The 21,312-nt window shown below is 45.4% G+C and overlaps 1 protein-coding gene across 5 annotated transcripts in view; it reads right to left on the minus strand.

Moving 5' to 3' along the window:
- The window catches only part of SEPTIN11 (septin 11), an 82,189-nt gene that overhangs the window by 1,120 nt on the left and 59,757 nt on the right, over positions 1–21,312 (minus strand). For 2 of the 5 annotated variants that reach the window (XR_004311741.1, XR_004311740.1), the window contains exons 6-10: positions 17,749–17,845; positions 16,348–16,516; positions 9,528–9,660; positions 7,810–7,997; positions 1,938–4,358 (exon numbers count right to left, since the gene is read on the minus strand). Coding sequence is in view for 3 of the 5 variants with exons in the window: in XM_032457439.1 (XP_032313330.1) it covers positions 4,343–4,358; positions 7,810–7,997; positions 9,528–9,660; positions 16,348–16,516; positions 17,749–17,845 (603 nt within the window). In the remaining 2 variants the exon portion in view is untranslated. Of the gene's footprint in view, positions 1–450; positions 4,359–7,809; positions 7,998–9,527; positions 9,661–16,347; positions 16,517–17,748; positions 17,846–21,312 lie in introns of those variants that run through there. The other 3 variants (XM_032457463.1, XM_032457455.1, XM_032457439.1) reach the window with 2 other exon arrangements.

The raw sequence follows: 21,312 nt of genomic DNA on the forward strand, positions 1-21,312 counted from the left end.
TTTGTTTCTTAAAAGACTTAAAAAAAAAAAAAGGAGCTTCTCTACAACGAACTGTGGAAGAACAGCAGTGTGTCAATTAAAGGGATGACTTCCTCGAGTGCGGCTGAGGGGAGAGCAGCAGCAGCAACGCTGGCAGCAGAGGCTGGGGAAGAAGAGGATGCCTCAGCTGGGCCTGGGGGCAGTGGGGCGCCAGGGGACACTGATCAGAGCAGAAGGGGATGGGAATGAGGGGGGGAAGGGGGTAGAGAAGGTGGCAGAGACTCTGTGCGAAGTACAGGACACCACATGGCAAGCATCTTGGAGTTGCTGCTGCCCAGATGGTAGCGTTTGAAGTCCAGACAAGGCAGGAAAGCACGAGACTCTCATCCCTATTTTATCCATTATAATAAGCACGTGTACATTTGCATATCAAACAGTGACTAAAAAGAACTCACAAAAGGGCACACAATGTTTGGGTAAAAATATATTTTCCCCTACTTTATGTCTTGGCACTAGTGATATATGCATAGATTACCTGTCCACTCTCCTACCTTAACAGACACCAAGTTACTGAGCACGTTTGCTAAGTGATTACTTTCATACTTGAAAAAAAAATGATATACTTCACAACAGTACAATTATTTTAGTTTTTTAAAAAAGACAAGTGTCTAACATGCGGTTTACATATATGACAATTCTGCATTAACACTGAAAGTAGATTACACAACAGTTTTAAAAACACATTGGTTATTTTCAAACAGCAAAATGACAATGATCTACAGCTACAATTTAAGGCAAATCAGGATATTTTAAAATTAAGAAATAGACAAACGTTCTAATGCTGTTCACAGCTTAATTTTCAATTTATTTAAAAAATTCCCTTCATACCTACATACAATCTAGACTTTGTAGGTCATCATTTCCCCTAAAGAGTCATCACACATGTATCCTATCGATGGAACCAAGACTTCTGGAAGCTGAGACCTGACAGCTTGAGACACTTGAAAATGGCAAAGCAAAGGGATCTGAATGGACAGTTTTGGTAGGACCACACAGAGACAGTATGACATGGGCTGGAAACAGCTGAAAAACTTGATTCAACAGTTAGTATATGAGACACTCATGGATATGTCAAGAAAGTGAGGAAACCAAGTCTATTTGAGGTGCACAAGATAGGAAGAGTAGAGTTAGTGCTGGTGAGATCACAAAGCAGAGAAGGAAAAGAAGTAACCTGTGCCCAGCCTTACGTTAAATGTTCCCCTGGTTGAGGTGCCCTTTCAGGACAAAACCTTGGTTAATTAAAAAAGAGCCTAAGCTAGGAAAACATAGTCTCTCAACTGCCAGTAAATTCTCATAAATGCTCTTCCATCACCTCCTACTGCACTTACAACAGTTAAGGGCATCTGAAGTCCAGAAGAAGCAAACAGATGGTCATTATGGTTGAACAAAAGATGGGAGAGGCCAGCTAGTGTTGTCTGGCCAAAAAAAAAAAAAAAAGAGGTGATCATTGCTGGTAGTTAGCTCCAGGGAAAGACCATTAAACAAGATCACCAAAAAATGAAGCAGTCATCAAGGCAACCTAGCATAAAATAATTTTTCCTCTTGATTTTCCCCAGCGGAAGCTTTCTCATTCTATTCTAGCTTTATTTACACAGTGAGACCAAGGACCCTCTGTAGTATCCAATGAACCCACAATGCTGTGTAGAACACAGACTGGGACTAATAATTTCTGACTTCCATACTGATATCAAGGAAAAGTTGAATCTACGTGTTTCTTGTGAAAAAGATATAAATGTAGGCTGTTTTGAATATATTTAGTTTTTTTTTTTTTTAAACAAAGGCTACTCAAACCAATACCTCCCTTTCCCCACTCTGGGGGAAAAATCCACCTATCCCATTTGTTTCTCTAATTTAAAAAGGTCAGAAAGATCTCAAAGGTTTCTTACTACCGTACTTACATGCAAAGGCGAAAGCACATCCAGTTAGATTTGAGGGTATCATTTATTCCGTGCAGAGCCAAGGACTACTGTGAAAAAAGGCACAGATACAGAAAAAGAGAGGGCAGCAATAACAAACCAAACAGGGCCAGGGAGCGGGGGGAGAAAAAGTTCAGAAGCAATGAATTTTTAAAAAAAGCTGCTATCTGTCTCCTTTGACCTTTTATTCCCTGACTCTCCATATGATATATTTTGCTGTGAAAAATTTAATGGGGAAAAAAGGAATCAATCCAATCAACAATCTTGGAATCAAAAAGTCAGCTGGATGCCTTTCATGGCGAGGCTCACTGTGAAAAGGCTGTAGTGATGCGTGTAAAATGATCATTTTTCAAGTGATGCATGTTTAGAATTTAGAAGTGTATTTTCTGTGACAAGACACAAAAATGCTCACGCAAGCAGTGGTTGGAACAAGCGTACAGCACACGGATTCAAGCTTCGGTCTGGTGCACAGCATCTGAGCAAATTCAGCCCCTGGTTAGACCCAGCATGCCATCTCAGCTTTGGCCGCGCCACAGCTAGCTTCAGACTGGAACCAGTAAGAAACAAAAGCAAAAACAAAAACATTGCCCCAGTAGCTCCTAAGTCTGTCTTTACACCACTATTGCTGCTTCTGGTTTGCGGTTTCTGCAACAGCTTAGTTTCGCTTCAATGAAATTGATTTCTGACTTTGCCTAATTAAGCCTAAATCAGTTCATGGAAGACCAGTCCTTCTTTCCCTAAGAGTGTGGTTGAGGATAAAGAGAAGTGGAGGAGGGGGATCTTTACTGGAATCAACTAGAGACTTAGTAATTAAAAAAAAAAAAAAGGTGTACATATGTGTGCACAGGTACAGCGTATTCTGTCCTACTTGCTTAACGTATGACTCATGAAGGCCAAAAGGAAAACGCAGAGGTGAAATACCAGGTTCATGAGAAGCGTTCTGCTTTCAAGAACGCAACAGGAGACGACGGAGTCAGAGAGAAAACGGAGAGTATCCCATTATTACAGGGGAAAAAAATCAAGATGATGACAGGTTAAACCTCACAAATGAAAAGTACAGAAAAGAGATCAGATATGCCCTTTTCCGTACAAACTTGGCGTGCAGTCTGTGCCCTGGCACATGGCTAAGTCCCCATCCTCGGTGATGGGGCGACAGGACTTAGACATGAACAGCAGGGGGTCCTGGAGAGGGAAAAGGGGAGGCCATTCCTTTGAGACAACTGGGTTGGAAAGACCAGTGGTTCTGTTCCTCCCTCTCTTTGTTGCCAAACATCAGAAGGAGACTAGGCAAGGAGGCTGGACGTGAAGTCGGATGTCTGCCGTCTCGACTCATGGCTTTGGGTACGTGTTTCTTTCCACTTGTACCTCACGGTCCCCTCAAATTGTGCTGCAGGTGATGCCGTTCATCACAGATTTGCTATTTTAAGTATTTCTGGAAAATTTCTCCTCATAATTATTGAAAAATGTTCTTAGAAGCACTGTCACCCTGGAATCAGTCATGAGACCCTCCCCCTCAGCCTACTGAGAGCAAATTGAGGTGTGTTTATGAAAGACCGGATTTTGTAAAGTAATAAGTAGGTCGTGGAAAGGCCATCATCCTTGGTGGAATATTCTCTGGCTAAGCCACGTTGTCTGATCTGACCCTGGAGATGGCTCTCTGTGAGAGGGTCAAGGGCACCCCAATAAAGCTGTACGTCATCCTGGTTTCCTTATTACAACCAGCTTGGCCAGGATTTGAGAGACGGGGGTTCAGACACATTTCTAAAGCCATTAAGAGGAGACAGTCAGTCTGAACAGACCCACAACCCAGGCCAAATAATGTTACCATGGTAATAAAAAATCCACGCAAGGGTCAAGGTCAGGTAAGGCTTACCCACCGTTCTGCCTGCAGACAGAGCTACCTTGTTTGTGGCAGGTATGTTGGAGAGACAGAGGGCGTTCAGGGCCTTGGCCATCATGGAGATGAGTGATCAAGAAAAGCAAGAGGTTGTCATGGCTATCCAGGTTTATAGTTCAGCTGCTGAGGTGGTGAGAGGTTTTTCCTGCCAGACGTACATGGAGCAATTTAGCCTCCTCCCCTCAGTCCAAAGCCACACACGAGTAACAGGACAGGCGTGCTTCCTGCCGCCACTCTGAACAGGCAGACAAGGCAAACCATCGGCTTTCCAGAAACCCAGTCAGCGGCACATAGCTTTTGCTGCCGTTCCCTTGTTCTATCATTTCCCACAACCCAACAACATTCAGCACAATGAGTTAATAGTTATATGGTGTCTGGGGAAGGGTAAAAAAAAATAAAAAATAAAAACAAAACAAAAGGACACAGATGGCAGAGATACAATATTACTGCAAAAGCAGGTGAATGCGGACCATCCTTGGCTTGCCAGGCTTTATGTGAAGCTTGCACTGCAAGTTAAAAAACAAAACAAAAAAGTTAGAAATAATAATAAATTAAAAAGAAGGAAAATTAGGAGCGCCAGCACCAGCATTCGGTGATGGTGACTGCTCATGCAATGATTATGGGATTGACAGAAATTAAAACCAAACACTCGAGTAAGCTATTCTACATGACAAGCAAAAGCAAAATTTTAATACCAAATTAAAGAACACATGGTTAGTTTCCATCTGCATGTAACTGCAAATTCATGGGTGACTTCTTGAAACCACTATGTATTCCAGTGGAAGGATTTGTGGTTTGATTTTCATCTTCTCAAGTAACACAAAACCATTATCGGTTAGATTTGGGCACCACATTGGTACTGAATAGGAGCTGCATCTTCTATGTCTGAGCTGCTGGAGTCAGAGAATAAATACACAATAAATGTCTTTGAACAATTAACTTGGGGATTGGAATAGAGTGGATGGAGGGCATGCTACTCATCTACTTGGGGTGGCAGGAAAAAGGACGATCGTTATGTGGTTACAGCAAGAGCAATGCCAGGAGACGCCCCCTCTTAGGTATAAAGCAACGCAAAATCCAACATCCACATGTCTAAGATTAGGCAAGTCCAAAACATGCAACTTCATTCCTTAGCAAGAATCAAAATATTTTTTTAAAAAAGAAAAGATGAGTGGATGGTTGTGTAAAGTATAGTTATCAGATGCCAAGTACAGTTTTAAAATGACAGATTTTAAAACTCTCTTTTGGAATGGATGCAACTTGCCTGCTGGCCACTGTGCAGCGTTTTCAGCAAAGATGAACACTGTCTACTGAACAACTTACCCTCGGGCAGTCCCACCACTGAGGTGTAGCCGCAAACAAGGAAAGTGACTTGGTGGCCAGAGATGGCAGGAGGTGGGGTCCAGCTAATGGCAGTGCCAGGGTTAGCCCTAGCTTGTCTGTAATCTTAGGAAATGTTATATGCTCTCATGCCACTAGAGGTCAAGGAGAAGTACAAAGCCTTACCTACGTTACAGAGGGAGCATGTCAGTAGAATAGAAAAAACAGAATTTAAAACTATTAGAAAAACTCAGTTCAGCTCTGAGGTGGATACAAGCAGGTGAAGGAATAAACATCTTTTAAAAAATTTTCTCCCTCAAACAGAGCCAGCTCCTAAGTGGCAGGTGTGGCCACCCCAGCATCTCCTCCAGCTGCGGGCGGAGGAAAGGGCCTCCCATTTATTTTCAAAATACTGCTCTGGGTACCCTGGTAACTGTCTTTCTGTGGTACTCTCTGACCAAAACTCCCCCCTGGTAGGAAGAGGAGAGTTGCAGTTGCTTTCACTGTTCAAATGGGAAAGTCTGAAGGTTAAGAACCTCGGAGAAGTTGCCAAAAAATACTTGCTGTCATCAGGCCCAAAATCTGGTGATTACTGTGCGCCAAATTAAGTCTAATTCCATTCATTGAAATTGAGAATGTATAAATAAGGCTAAAATACAATTCACACATACTTCACTTAAACTTGAAAAGCACTGTACATTGCTAAGGCCAGAGGTTGGCAAGAAAATAACCAAAAACATTCAAAAGGACAAGAAAAACCTCCCTACACGGGGAAGTCTGCTACTAGATAGACTTTTTTTGTAGTGGAGGCACAATACTGCTCAGCTCTTGGAATTTTTATTGCTTAAAGGCACATCCAGTATACATGAAATATCCTTGGAACATTGCTGGTCTTTGATAAACATTTTTAGTTCTAAAACATGTACCTTTACGCACTTTAGTGCTTCAGGGTAAGAAAAACTTGACCTTGGGTTTCCTAAACCGAGTCAGCAGCTTTTTCTGTTTCATTCATGCCTATAGATACACACACACACACACACACACAAACACACACACACACACACACACACCTATTTTTATCTTGGGTTAGTCTGGATCAACAAGGGTAGGATGCCAAATGGCTTTCATTCTGTCTTCACTGGAAGAGTCACTAATCTCTGAACCTGCATGGGGAACATCACCATGAGTGACCGACGCTCTCTCAACATGTGTAGCTACAAAGTGCTTTCTTGAACCGGATTATCTAGGCAACTGCTACTCTCAGAATTAATCCAGTATAACTAAATTTTCAGCCTCTGGAGTCCTTTGATCACTTGGGTCTAGATCAACCCTATTCAAATCACAGCTCACCTCCACCACCTACTTTCTATTGCTTAGGAAAGCTGCTGGCTCCCCTGCACCCTTCACCCAGCTTCTGCTGTCTCAGGGCTTGGAAAGTCAAAGTTTGTAAAGCAGAATTTCAAGCTCCGTGTGTCACTGTGGCAGTGCATTTTGGTTCAGGGGCGAGAGCCTGCGTGTTCACCGAGACCACGTGAACACCACCATCATGCTCGCTCCCCCGTGAGTGGACTCAACTACTGTGCAGGCTCAATCCTGTCTGCTATATATGTTTAAGAATGTAATTCTTTGCCTACTCAAGTACCAACAGTTTTACTCAGTTGTCAGTCTTTCCCCTAGAACCTTAGCATCTAAGGATGAAGAGCGAGAATCCTAAAACACGCTCTGAGCTGCCTTCTCGCTGCCCTCAGAGGACTGCACGTTAAACACAAGAGGGCGGCCTCTGTGGGTTCCCCACCTGGCTACCACCAAGGTTTTCCTCAAAGGTGTCTTATTGACCATTGAGCCTACTGTCAAATCAATAGAATAATTGCCGTCAAATTATTGGCCCTTTCTGGCCTTTAACGTGATTTGATGTAAAGTTTCAAATCACAAGATTTCCAGGAAGGTGCAAGTCTCCCACTGGATTCAGACTGCTGCTGATGAAGTATCATAGGGAGTGGCAACTCAAGAGCAGAATCTGACCCTTTCACATTCAATCAAGGCCATATTTTAAAATGGTTTTTTGGGTGGGTGTAAGTGTATCTTGGGAGTTCATGGAGGTGACTTAATTAGATGGGCATTTTGAGCTCATTTTCACAATAAAATAATTCATAATCTTGAATCTAGAGGAAAACTAGTGGCCACTAGCATTTCATCTGAATTGTTCATTCTGAGAACAAGACTTCCAACGACTGGCTTATCAAGCCTTATGACAGAGACTAGAAAAATAATCCTATCAATCATAATTTTAGGGTGCTCTTTATCAAGAGCCATGAGGATTGTCTCCAGAGAGTAGTGGAGAGAAATGCGCTGTCTTCTCAAGAGTCCTAGTGTTGGTGCAGAAGATGCTACTGGAGACGACAGGTTCCTGCAGTCCTGATTGCTTGGTCGTGTGGTCAAGTTTTACCAATTAACATCTGTGTACCCTTTAGAAATATTTTAAAAACCTTTATCGTCTTCCCTGCACTGTAGAGAAAATACTTGCTTTGATTTTTCTAGTAACAGACCAGTTTCCAGTCTGTAAATGGGAAAAGTAGAGACATGCAAGAGGAATCAACTGTTAGAAGGCCCCGCTGCCTGGGGGCGACACCTGCTTACTTTTTCTTATCCTTGTCTTTCTTGGTTTGCTGGGCCCCAGCCTGCTGGGCCTGGGACTGAAGCAGCTGAGCTGCCGCCTTCTTCTTCTGGAAATTGTTCACCTCCTCCTCCAGCTCCTTCTTCTTGTCTTCCACTTTCTTCTTCTCTTCTTGGTGTGTCCGTTTTAGGAGGTCGAACTTCTCGTGGAGCTGGGGAGAAGAGGAGGACACGCTTGGTGGCGGGAACGGGACGCTCACTGGTATAAGGCTGTCTGGGTCTCTTCTGAGCCAGAACACGGGCGGCGCCACGTTTAATTACACGAGTGAGGTGCCGTCCGCGCTGAGCCAGGCTGAGATGGTGACCAGCAGCCCTCGGAGCCCTGTGCTCCTTTGGGACTTGGATGCCTTAGGACTTAGGGGAATTCTGGTGCACTTTTTCTGATAATACATGTTCAGGGGAGAGTATAGCTCAAGTGGTAGAGCACATGCTTAGCATACAGAAGGTCCTGGGTTCAATCCCCACTCCCTCCTCTAAAAGTAAATAAACCTAATTACCCCCTCCCATTAAAAAAAAAAAAAAAAGAAGAGGAGGAAGAAAGGAGAAGAAGAAGAAACATATTCATCATAAAAAACATAAAGAAGAAAATAAAAATTCTCCTTGCTTCTAGTAAGAAACTCACCCTAGTGGTAAAAGTTCTTTCCTTCTGGTCCTTTTTTGAAATATATAATCTACATTTACTGAGAGACTTAACACAGTGACTACAGATTTACATGTATGTGCAACATACATACATACTATTCAAATTAAGAAGAATATGTGAAGTTTCTGGCCCTAGACAAATTGAATTTAGAAAATTATCACAATGCAGAAACAAAAACTGGAAGGAAAGAAGGACGGGAGGGAGGGAGGGAGGGAAGGAGGGAGGTCATTCTCACTAGATAATTCTAGATTTTTACCCAGCATCTGCTTGGTACTTAAAGCCAACAGCAAGTAAGGCTCAACTTTCCTCTCTCCGCAGCAAAACTATGTTGAGTGCTTAGCTATTTAAATAACGTCTGAGTTTCAGGAGTCTTTACAAAGATAAATCGAAAGGGGATGATGATGAAATGACTGAGACAATTCCACTTGGAAGTGCACCAAGCAGCAGGTCAAGCACTTGAGATGCTCAGCATCCACCATCAAAGGCAAACACACTTCTCGCCCTCTCAGTGGCGTGAGCGCTACAGCAGACTTCCGCGTGAGCCTCTAGGAAGCAGTTACCCTGGCCTGGGAGTCAGCGGGACACCAGAGCAGGGAGTGTGCGCCCCAAAGGGACGCGTGGGCACAAACGTGGCAGCCGGAGCCCAGCCCCGTCAGACAGTGGCCCAGGGCCCTCGCCGCTTAGTTCACCAAGTTGGCTGATAGGCTGAGACAATAATAATAGTCCTAGAATCCCAGAGCTTGCATTTCAGCACCTGTAAATGGAGGGAACACAGAGCTACAAGGAGGCGGGGTCAGGTCTGGAGATGCAGGGTCTAGTGTCAGTCTTGGCTGCGCTGCTAACTCGGTATGTGACTGCATACATCGCGTAACCTTTATGACTCTCAGTTTTAGCAGCTGTAAAATGGGGACAAGACTAGCTGACCTACTCCTCTTACAGGTTAGTAGGCCACGCCCGGGACGAAATACACGCAGAAAGCATTTAGAATGGCATGGAGTCCTGGCTGTCTCTCTCCCTGGACGGAGGACGGATGGCTCACCTCTTTCTCCGCCTCTTTCAGTTCAGCTTCTTTCTCCTTCACTCTCATAACAAACATCTGTCTCATTTCTTCTTCTTTCTTCTGAAGTTCTCCCAGAAATTCATTCCTTTTGGCTTCATATGTCTCCTGAAGACTATTTAAAAGCCACAAACCAAGGACAGTGTCATGAAGTTGCAGAACAAGACATTTTGGTTTATACCATTTCTACCCAATCACTTCCCTGGAACAGATAAAACTGCCACTCACCGGGTTTAAGGACACACAAAATGGCACCATCTTCTTTTCAGTTACGTGACAAACAGAAAGACAAGCGCATCAGGAACCAGAGAGGAGGCAATGAGCACAGCGCAGCACTAATGGGGTGTCTCCTCCCGGCCAAGCTGTAGCCCACATATTGTCACAAAGGGGAAGCCCAGGCTGGCCAGCGACTCCCGGATCAGTACCAGGTAGACACTGAAGATGGGATTCAGAATTTCAGAAGATGGAGGGGGCACAGGGAGAGGAATGCATCAGCCAGGGAACCAGGCAGATCCCACCTTGGATTCTGGCCACAGCAACTTACTGATCTGGGGAAGGGCGTGGCCTCTCAGCCTCAGGGTTCTTTGTAGGAGATGTGGATACAATGCCTTCTGGGGAGATGATTATAGGAGTGAAATGTGGGCAGAGTGAGTAAAGCATGCGACACAGCCTAAGGGCTGAATAAATGTCACCTCCCCCATTCATCTCCTTCCAGAACTCAATTTAGAACACAGCCTCAGGGATCCATCTAAAGAGACAATAGTGTATCTAAAGATACTACAGAAAATTGCTACTCTCCCAGCCAGAGTACCAATGGTAAACAGAGCAGGGAGGAATTTTATTTTTATTTTAAACCTCATCCTCCTCCTGACTGTCTACAGAACCCAGGGCCCAATATTTTAAAGCAAATGCCATGACTCAGTTTTATCTCCAAGTCAGAACAAATATATTTACAAAAAAAAATCCCCTTCGGTAACACAACTTAGAGAAACAGACACCCAAACCTGCACTCGCACAAACAGAGAAACATCTGCGGGTAAGTGCCACTTCTCTCTCTCCCTTGCACTTCCCTAGAACAAGAGTTGTTAACAGTAATACAAGCCTGCAGGATTAGCCACCTTTCCCTGGGCACCAAGTTCATCCCAAGTGCTCACTCCAAAGCGGACAGCACCTGTGGATGACCCCAGGCTCCATGCAGAGCCAGCCCAGCATTCACACTTGTCCATTCAGAAGGAGAAAAAGGACATTCAGCTGTGGGGAAGCATGTGCATGTAGACATACATTCACAAAGAGCTAAACACTTACAAACTGTATTAATTAGGATTGTTTAGACTTCTTTCATCAACACTTTTACTGGTGGATGAAAAAATAAGTTCTCCTGCCCTCAGGAATGTCAACATTACCTGTTCATGGACAAACACGAGTTTAGAGTTTCTGGAGGTGTCTTTAGCTCTTTCATTATCTTATGAGACAAAAGCACATTTGGCCAGCGTTACTGTTGGCCAATATAAATAGTAATAATTGGACTTGAAATTTAAGCTACGTAGCCACAGAGATATAGAAATGTATTGATAATAAAAATATAGAAAATTGTTCGCTCCTCACTCGGAAAAGGGTGTTAATAACTACAATAAAAATTGAGTTGTAAGGGCTAAAAATTGGAAGGTGTCATCACTTTAGGTATCTGAGAGGATGACACAGAACCAGTTCATGAGTTTGATTTTGCTCTTCAGCTTCTAATAAGCTCTTCATCACTATTATTTGGGTCAGAACTGCCAAAGGCAGAGGATGACTTGTCCCTGCTATGAAATTTGGGGGAAAAGCCCGTTTTTGTCGATTTTAAGATAATAAATACACCCCCCTCTTCTTTCCACCAAGCAATGGAATACCGATTCTAGAAACACTACCAAGAAACATGACCCAAAATGTGTTCCAGAGATTGCTTGTTTCAAGAAATCTTCAAAGGAGGGATTCCTAAGTCAAAAAAATAAAAGGGAAAAGCCACGCGTGACCCCCTTTCAGAGAGTCATAGTGCGTGGTGGCTCCCACGTCCAGCAGCAGGTCAGGACCACCTGGGCACGTTTAACTGGACTTCTCTAAATGCAGTTTCCTAACTCCACTCCTGGAGATGCTAATTCAGGATGTCAGGCGAAGGCAAAGTAATCTGTATTTTTCAAGTGCTTCCAGGTGACTTGATGTAACTAGCCTGCCAACCATTGTTTGTCTTAAATGCTCAGAGAAGTCCTTCAATTTTATAAAAACAAAAAACAAACAAACCTGTTTTAGTTGACTCACTTGGACCTCCCCAAATTTGTTTAATCATGGAAACTTCTGCTAAGTCACCTACAGAGAGAATGTCCTTTGGGGAAAGCTACCGGGGGATTCTAAGAACTCGTGGGATAACTCTGCCTACTCCAGTCCCAGCCACTACCTAGTTCGGGCTCCAGTTTCTGGAGACACGTTTTTCAAACTATGGGTCACAACCCAGTTGAGAGTCTTAGCCTAAATGTAAAAAGAAAAAGTTTAGAGAACAGGATAGAAGAAACCCGAATGCAATGCAAACAATAAGAGCAGGTATTACTTCATGGAATGCATACATTGGATCAGGACACACAACATGTTTCGTAGTGAAGGTTGCAGCCCAAAGTTGGAAAGCACGTGTCCTCGAGAAAGATTAAGGAACAAGATGGTCTCAGCAAACGCAGCTTATTAGACGGCACCCAGGCATGTGAATCAGCTCGGGAACTCTGCATTAGAAATAAGCCCCCTATGAGAAAGAAATCATAACACCTCCCTCCAAGGAGTCCACTGCAGTGCGTTTCTGAGAAGTGACTTGCAGCAGCCACGGCCTTCCCAGGTCCTACTCCCCAGGTGCCGCAGAAATCCTTGCATCAACGAGAGACACCAGACACCCTCCCCAACGCTTCCAGCCAGTAAAAACCAGCCCAGAAGGAACTGGTCCTGTATCATCCTCTCAGAGACCTGAAGTGATGATACCTTTTGCAATTTTGAGCCCTTCTAACTTAATTTTTAATTGTAGTTATTAACAACCTTTTCCAAGTGAGAAGTGAACAATTTTCTCATGAGGTTTTAGGATGGTTTAAAATAGGCTTTTATCTTCTCATTTCCGCTTAGCCTTCAGTACAGGCAGGTTTTACTCCTGGAGGTCCATGGAAGAGGGAGCGAATTCACACAGCACAACTCTCTCCCTGTCACGTCTCCCGGAACCAGACCATGGAGGACAGGCCGGAGCATCACACGTCACTGGTGTCCATGGAGGAACTTACACACGCGAAAGCACTGTCCTTACAACAACCCAATCAGGTAGACCTTATGATCACCTCCCATTTTACAGATGGAGAAACATGGACACAGAGGCATTTAGTAACCTGTCCAGGTCACACAATGAAGCAACAGAGCCAGGATCTGCGCCCGGACCACCTAGCTCAGACAGGGGCTCCGTCTCCCGCACCGCTGGGGAAGCGAGGCCTACAGCCTCCTAGAAATGAACAGGTCTCATGGGCCTGAGAATGCTGTGATCTCCTGAGAGAGTGGTGCGGAAGGAGCACATTTTGTGATCTGACAGGTAGAGTCAAGCTGAAGGTGGCATTTGAGACGAGGAAGGGGTGTGAGGATAGGCAAGGCTGGGAAGAAGGCAGTGGCGTCCCAGGAGACAAGCAGCAGGGACAAGACCAGTCCTCGTCCATGGGCTACATCCCTCCTTCTACCCCAAATGCCAGGTCTGGGGGACCGGGGTCCAGGGAAGGCCTGGGTGCTCTGGCTGGGCTGAACCGTGAGCTCCAAGGCTGCAGGGGTCCTGCCTCAAGACAAGAGACACACAACCCTGCACCCAGACAAGGGGAAGGACACCACCGGGGGCGGCTGGGCTCTGGTGCCAAGGACGCACTCCCAAGGCTTGAATGCGGCCAGTCACTGTGCTCACCCAGCTCCTGGTTTTGTGTCACTCAGTGTCACTTATTCAGGGGAGCTGCCACTTACTAAGCCTTGGCTTTAGAGGCCACCCTCTGCTTTATAAACACAAGTGAGGCCCCAGTGGAAAACGGTGAATGCTGGGTGCCCAGAGGGGAGGATGGACTTCCCTGTACCCTCATGAAGGACACCTCTACTCTGAGAATATAAAAACCCTTAAGTCCTGCATTGAGACTCCTCCAAGCTCACCCTAAGTTTACAGGAAAAGCAAGTCGTGTATGAGCATCCAGGAGAGGTGAAAATTCTGGGAAATCCCTCAAACCAACTGTGGCTTTCGCTTTTCCTTAATTGAGTGATCCTTCATGCAGGTCCCCTCCTGCACCCTCAGCCAGGCTCACAGGAAGGGCTGGGGAGGCCGGAAACTCCTCCAAGGGAAAGGCCGGACCCTTTGTGAAGCAGTGGTTTCCAAGGAAAGGAACACCAAGTTCATTTCACTTTGCTCTCTGCCAAGACCTGGGACTCAAAGCCAATGTTTATGTTCCAAATCACCCTGCCTGCACCAAGAGGGCTGCCTGTGGCGGAGCGAGTGGATTTCTAAGCAGAGAAACTACCTGCAGGGTTCCAGCAATTGAGATGATGGAAGGTATTTATTTTTAGAAAGTCCACTTTTCTCTACTTATTTTTTTATGCAGGGAAAAGTGTAAAGGCCTTGGTTCTGCATTTATGTATATGTTTTATATATATACACACATATAGATACATAAATTCCCTCCTTTTCATCATCAAAAAGAAACCCCCAGGCCAGCAGAACCAAATGCAAATGAGGGGGGGGAGGCTCCTCCCTTTTCAGGGAATGAAGTACCGTTCTCCACAAGTCAGACCTCAGCGGCACCTCCCGCCCGTCCTGAAGGACCTGGAGACAGGGAGACCAGAGCAGTGGGCTGGACCCCGCTCTGCTAGGCCTTGCAGAACCTGCTGGATGTACCTAGCAACGCTCCTCCGTGTGGGCAGTGACCGTGGCCTCAGAGGAGATGTTGCAATTCAAAGGCAGAGACAGAGGCAGCAGAGGAGGCTGCCCCACTGCAGCAGCAGGAAATCCTCACATCCTGGTTTCCAGGGACCCAAGCAGCCTATCGGTCGAGAGGGTGGAAGGGAATGCAGGGGACAGAGCTGTGCTGACTGGCTCTTGACATTCTGGAGGTAAATTACCTCTAACGGACTTAAGAAACAGTCCCATGCATTCGAACTTCTGCAGGCAGCGTATGGGCTCCAAGTTATGACCTAGTCCTGGGTTGGCAAATTACAGCCTAAGGGTGAAATCTGGCCCCTCTTTGCCTGTTTTTGAAAATACAGTTTTATTGGAACACAGCCCGGTCCATTCACTTAGGTTAAGATCTCCAGCAGCTCTCACGTGAGAGTGGACTGAATAGTTGGGACAGAGATCACATGGTCCACAGAGCCTAAAACATCTCCCACGTGGCACTAGGTCTGACTGTGCCCTGATCTAGCCCATGTAAGCTATGTGGCGAATAAAGACGGCGTCTGCCACACAAAACCCATTTTCATCAGGTTTAATAACCAGAGTAGGCCTGATGTTGCAGGGACTATTTTTCAGTCATTGCATTTCAAGGTTCAGTGAGCTGGACTTGTGTGCACAAAAGGCATCCTCCACCCTGCCTCGGAAAGCACACTTCATGTGGTTGAGGAGGGTCAGTTTTACCAGCCCTTGGGGCAGGACTAAATGATGCAAACTTGGCTACAAGTTAACTTCTTGGTTAGAAGCCTTTTGTCTGGGGTCTCCAATTGTTCTCACCAAATACATGCATGCTCACAGCGCTCCACAGGCACTGTCCCAGGAGACCAGCCTGGAGTTCACCAAACTATCTCTAAAGTGATTCTAAGAAAGTAACCCCCTCCAACCCTGATGACAGCTGAGATCCAGGGGATGGAGTCCACCGGCACTGCACACAGCCTCCTACACATCTGAGCATGAGTTACAGGGCCAGCCACAAAAGAGGAGGAAAACCATCTTTTCCAAGGAAGTGTGGTCCCCGATCAGTTTAGGCACCAAGCACAGACACACCTCACATCACCTCAATGCAAATCCCCATTAAGAAATTACACAGCTCAGCGGAGACAAAGCAATCCACTTCTGTACCAGGAGGCGGCAAACCCGGCCCAGCAGCCTCGCCCTCCTCTGACGACTCACCCAGCCTGTGCGGCCCGGCACTCCGCCCCTGCTGACCCCTCCCCGTCACTGGGCTCTGCCACGGCCTGGCCTTTGCTGGGCCACTAATTCTACATTAATTTCGATATTCTCCCCTTCACATTTTGCCTCTTCATCTGCATCCATCCATGGTGTGGGGAAACACGTAACAAATGTTCTGGAAGTTATTCCTTCTCCTACTCACTCGTATTGTTAGAATCGTACCGATTCACCTAAAGCTGATACGAGTGCTTCAAAAAGTAGGAGCTTTGGCAAGTTAAACCTGTTTGGCAAAGATGAACTGGGCAAACTGTAATGAGCGTCCACATCTTTGTAAATGCCTGGACCGGGTCCTGGGGCCTCTGTGAGTATAACGGTTAAGAACACGCCCGTCACTTCCTACTTGGGCAGCCTGTTTACACTTTTCAGTGCCATCAATACCTAGACTGTTTAAAATGAGGATGTGACAGTGACACCAGCTATGTCAGCTACCTGAGATGATGCAAATGAAGTGGTTATCGCAATGCCTGGCAATACGTGCTATCAATCTACCCCCAAAGCCCCCCACCCCTGATATCTGAATCCAACTGGCATTTCTGTGACGCACCAGCACACACCCCCGCTCCACTGCTGTCTGGGGGCCCCGACTGCTAGGTGCCTTTGTACCTGAAGGGCTTGCTGTCAGGGTCAGTGTCCTTGAACCCCATCTCTTCGAGTTTACAGCGCCGATACAATTCATAATGGCGGGTGTGAGTCTGTTCTCGCAAATCTTCCATGTTCACGCGGATCAGCATCTCCCGAAGCTTCACAAAATCACAATGGTTTTCATTCTCGACTGCAAGAGATGGAGGAGAAAGCAGCGGGGCTGTCACTAAAATCAGAAGGGATGTTTCTATGGCATTACCATCACTCCTGACATCTCCGAGGTCTCAAGGCTCCTTGAAGGTCCTTTACTGGATCCTCCTCACATCCAAAAGGACACAAGATTTCTGACCACAGTGACCATGAGTGCGATGACGATGGCGACTGCTGAGTGCCTACTCCGTGCGGGCACTACGGGAGGGGCTTTACAAGCACTGCCTTGACCCTTTGTCACAATTTGCCAAGCAGGCACTGTGACTCCTGCTTCGCGCATGCGAAGCCCGGCTTGGAGGAGCAAGCTGACCTGCCAGAGGGCGGCAGCATGGTCTGTACTCACACACCATCACGCCTGGCTCCAAGGCCAGGCCAATTTCTACCACGCCATGCCGTCTGGCCCTCTACGAGGCAGTTTTTATGTACCACCTCCTTTCATTTTATCAACAACACACTGAAAAAAGATTTCTTATTGGAGAGAAATTGGGAAGATTCATAAAAATTACAATTTTCCTACACGTCTCCAAGGTACTGTGTTTTCTCATTTCTCACAGATGTACTGTCTTTATTCAGAACAAAAAAAGGACTGACATATCTTAAACCAATGAAGGAACTTTCTGCAGCCACCCTACTTAATCCAGAGCATTGGACATCCTCCTTCAAACACACAGGGACAAGTAACGAAGTCCTTGCCCATCAAAGTGACACATGGGAAGTGTCTTCAGGTTAGAGACCGTGGTCCTGTCCCACAATGCCAAATGTAGATCACTTCTCATAATTCTCGGATTTTTAATGAGATAACACTGAACTGGAAGACAATTTTTCCAGAAATAATGGAGAAATTTTCTGCAGCTTTCTTAGACTTTGCTGATGAAACCAGATGGAATTCCCAGGGAGGAACTCTTTTCTACCAGGAATTTCTATTAAATTTCCCACACAACCCGGGGCCTTGAGGGACCACCTCATTGGCACTACGGCTTGGCAGCCATTCTTCCTACCATTGACCAGCCTGGTCACCATTTCTTTCCTTCTTTCTTTTGGTGGGGGGAGGGGGAGGTAATTAGGTCTACCACTTGAGCTATACCCTCTCCCACCATCTTTTTCTTGTCTCCACGACCACCAGGTGTGAAACCCTGCTGCTCCCTCCCACTCTCCCCAGACCCAGTGGGGAGGGTCCCACATGGGGAACCCCTCCCCGCAATGCATACATACCCTGCACCACGCCCCAGGGGTACTGCCTGGCCTTTGCCATCTTGTTGCCGATCTTCACCTCTTCAGTGCTGCCAACCACGGCGAAGGGGAGGTGGACCTGCCGGGCAACACGAGGAGAGAGTGGTCACCGGTCACCCTCCCTGTGCTGACGAAGATGGGCTTCCCCCCCCCACCCCTCCACCTGCAGCCTCCACACGGGGGCAGGTGGAGAGAGGGCAGGAGAGTGAGGAGGCCCTACAGCTCAGCATGGGTGGGATTCGTGGATCCGACCCCCCTGCAACCAGATACTGAATATTTGACAGGAGCCAGACTCAAGGAGAAACTAGAGTCTCTGATTATACACCAAGTGTGTGCTGCCCATGGTCTGAGAGTAGCCACTACTTCATGTGCTATTGAGCACCTGAAATGAGGCCTGTAAGATCCAGAAATTTCTAATTATATTTCCTTTGAATTAATTTACATTTAAATTTTAAAGGGAAGCAGTGTGAAATATTTTTCCATTGAATATAACTATTGTTTTGATAGGACTGTATTTCATTTTGCATCACACTCAAATCTTCGGAAAAAAAAAAAAAGAACCAGTTTTGTCAATATGTATGCAAACATACTGGAAAATGATCTTTTGGGTACTTATTTCATCTTGAAAAACTTTAAAGTTTGTTAGGAGTAAGTGGGGTATGCGTCCAAGTCGGGATGTGCTGTAACTGTAAAACATACATTGAATGTCAAAGCCCTACTATGAAAACATCTCAAGAATTTTAATATTGATTCCATGTTAGAATGATAATATTTTTGATATATTGTGTTAAACAAGTTCTTAAAATTAATCTCATGTTTCTTTCTACTTTTTTAAATGTGGCTGCTAAAAAATTTTAAATCACTTGTGTCGTTCATATTATATTTCTACTGAACAGCATTGCTTTAGACAGTTGATCATGGCACAAAATTCAAGTAAGAAATACACTTTAGCCCAAATTATTGCTCCAGCCTTGCCCAGACTGATCTTGAGCAGAGACAGTGTTCAAGAACCCTAACTGTGCCACACTGGTTTATTCTGTAGCTATGGCTACATTCTGTTTTCTCTCAAGTCATTTTGGTTTTTTTTCTATTAGCATGTAAGAATAACATTTGAGATGGCTGCTCTGAGAATTATTATTTAGGGTTCCCGGAGATGTGTTCCTCCACTTCAGACAAATTGAGAAAGACAAGAATGTATTAAAGCCAAATCCCCTCCCACAAAGAGCTTGGCATAACCCTCAGCCCAGGCTGCCCAAGTGGTATTTTGTCTGATGCTCAAGATATTTATATTTTCTAGTTCATCTCACACTCTGCAGGCAGGAAAGAAAGCACATTCTCTCTCTCCAAGTTGGGAACTGAAAAGCTGAGGAGCAGCAGGACCCTCCCAGCCAACATTCTGATGTAGTGACCAAGGAACCTGCTTTCTCCACTTGAATGGAGTGACAAGAGTAACCACCAATGAAATCTGTTTCCCACATACCATACAGGATTTTGTCACCAGGAACGGTTTGCCTACAAAAAAACTTCTTGATAGAGCAAGGTTAATTGGGGAATATCAGTTCCATGAATCTGATCGAGAGAAAGTAGCAAAGGTTCATGGATATTTTCTTTCCAAGAAATTTAACACAGACTTAGTTTTATGACCATGCAAAAGGATTTAAAAGGAAGGGAAGGGATATACAGAGGAAAACTGGATGGTATTCATTCATGTTACTTCCTGATTCCCACAATGAGCTCAGATTGCAGTTTGACAGCAGAATAAACAAGAGACATCACAGCCTAAGCCCTGGACGATGCTCTAACCAAGTATGGTCCTCTGCTTGGGTGGCCATTAGGATAAAGGGTGAGAGTGTCGGCTTCAGCCAAAGCACCTGGGTTCACATCCTGCTCCATCACTGACAGCTGTTCACTCTTAGCTGTGGGCTGCCATCTCCTGACATGTGAGGTGGGAGTAATAACCACCTCCCCATGGGACTATTGTAAGCATTAAATGTGGAGCCTCAAACAGTGCCTGATGTATCAGAAATGCTCCATAAATGTCAGTAAGTCAGGCACTGTTATTGTGAAGCTCTCAATACCCATTTATGTAGAGAATTTTAGGGCTGGGACCCCATGTAGGAATTCCCTCCACAGTATCTCTTCCAAGTGAGTTGAAACAGAATCTGTGGTCCACTAACCACTTGTGAAAGCTACACATACACTTCACATAGGCCAAAACCCCTGTCGGCTTTGGTTCCTCCTTTTGACTAAGTCTAGTCACTCTCCCTGCGACAGCCTTCCTCTCACATGTCCTCATGGCCATGTCCCAGGAAGAAGCTGCTCTCCAGTTTCTTCCAGGGATTCCACATCCTTCACTCTCCTGGCCACAGGAGCATGACAGCCAGAGGGGCTCACATGACTCAGAGTGTGACCAGACTGGGGCAGAGCAGAGCCGAGCCATCTCTGCATTATTAATGAGATCCCTAAATTGTAAATTTGGTGATTTCTCAGAGAAGGGAAATGTTATATTCCTTCCCAAAGTCCTAGTCATGTTGGGAATGATTTAAGGGAGAAATTCCTCCTTAAATGATTAAGAGCCCCATATAGAACAGTCCACGTGTGAACTGAAAAAGGAAGCAGTTCTGTCATCATCTCCTAATAATCATGGTAGACAACACAGGACTGGAGACCAGGCTGGCTGGGCTGAAATCTCGGTGCTGCTATTAACTGGATGGCTTTGATCAAGTCATTTAATTCTCCAGAAGAGCTTCAGTATGACTTTCTTTGTCCAGAACAGGCAAATCTACAGCGATAAGGAGACAGATTAGTGGTTGCCGATGTCTGGGGTGGTTAGAGGGCTGACTGCTAAAAGGCACATAGTTTCTTTCTGGGGTGATGAAAATGTTCTCAAATTGACTGTGGCGATGGTCGCACAACTCTGTGATCATACTAAAAGCTACTGAATTGTATCATTTAAATGGGTGAGTTGTACAGTATATCAATTAGACCTCAATAAAGTGACTTTAGTGCCTTTAATAAGGACTCGATTAGATATTTTTCATGATCAGATCTAAGGAAAACAGAACATATCTCAACGAACCACAAATTAAAAAACCTGGACTGACTTCTGCTGCCACCAGCATACTTCCAAATCAGTGTTGAGCACATATTCAGGGAAGGCCAAGCCATTTAACAGCTTCGAATTACGTTTCACTGAGGCTAGCCTACAAGAATTCTGAGAACCATCAACTATGTGTGAAGAAGGCTACTTCTACAGAAGTTATGCATCCTCAAATGGTAGGAGATCTGGACCATCACGTGGCTCAGAAATGAGCCAGGACAGTGGGAGGGACGGGTCTCAGCTGCAGGAGAGAGGCTCGCCGAGGGAGATGCTCCCACAGGCACACTTAGACCGCTGAAGCTCTCATCATCTGTCTCCTGACCACTCATTCCTCCCTGTGATATGGAAATGGTACCCTCCCCTGCCAGTTTACTGAATGATTCAGGAAAGGGTGGGAAACACAGAAAGGAAGAAAAGACAAAAACAAATCACAGAAGCGAAAGCGA

This window comes from Camelus ferus, chromosome 2 (genome assembly GCF_009834535.1).
Source record: "Camelus ferus isolate YT-003-E chromosome 2, BCGSAC_Cfer_1.0, whole genome shotgun sequence".
Classification (NCBI taxonomy): domain Eukaryota; kingdom Metazoa; phylum Chordata; class Mammalia; order Artiodactyla; family Camelidae; genus Camelus; species Camelus ferus.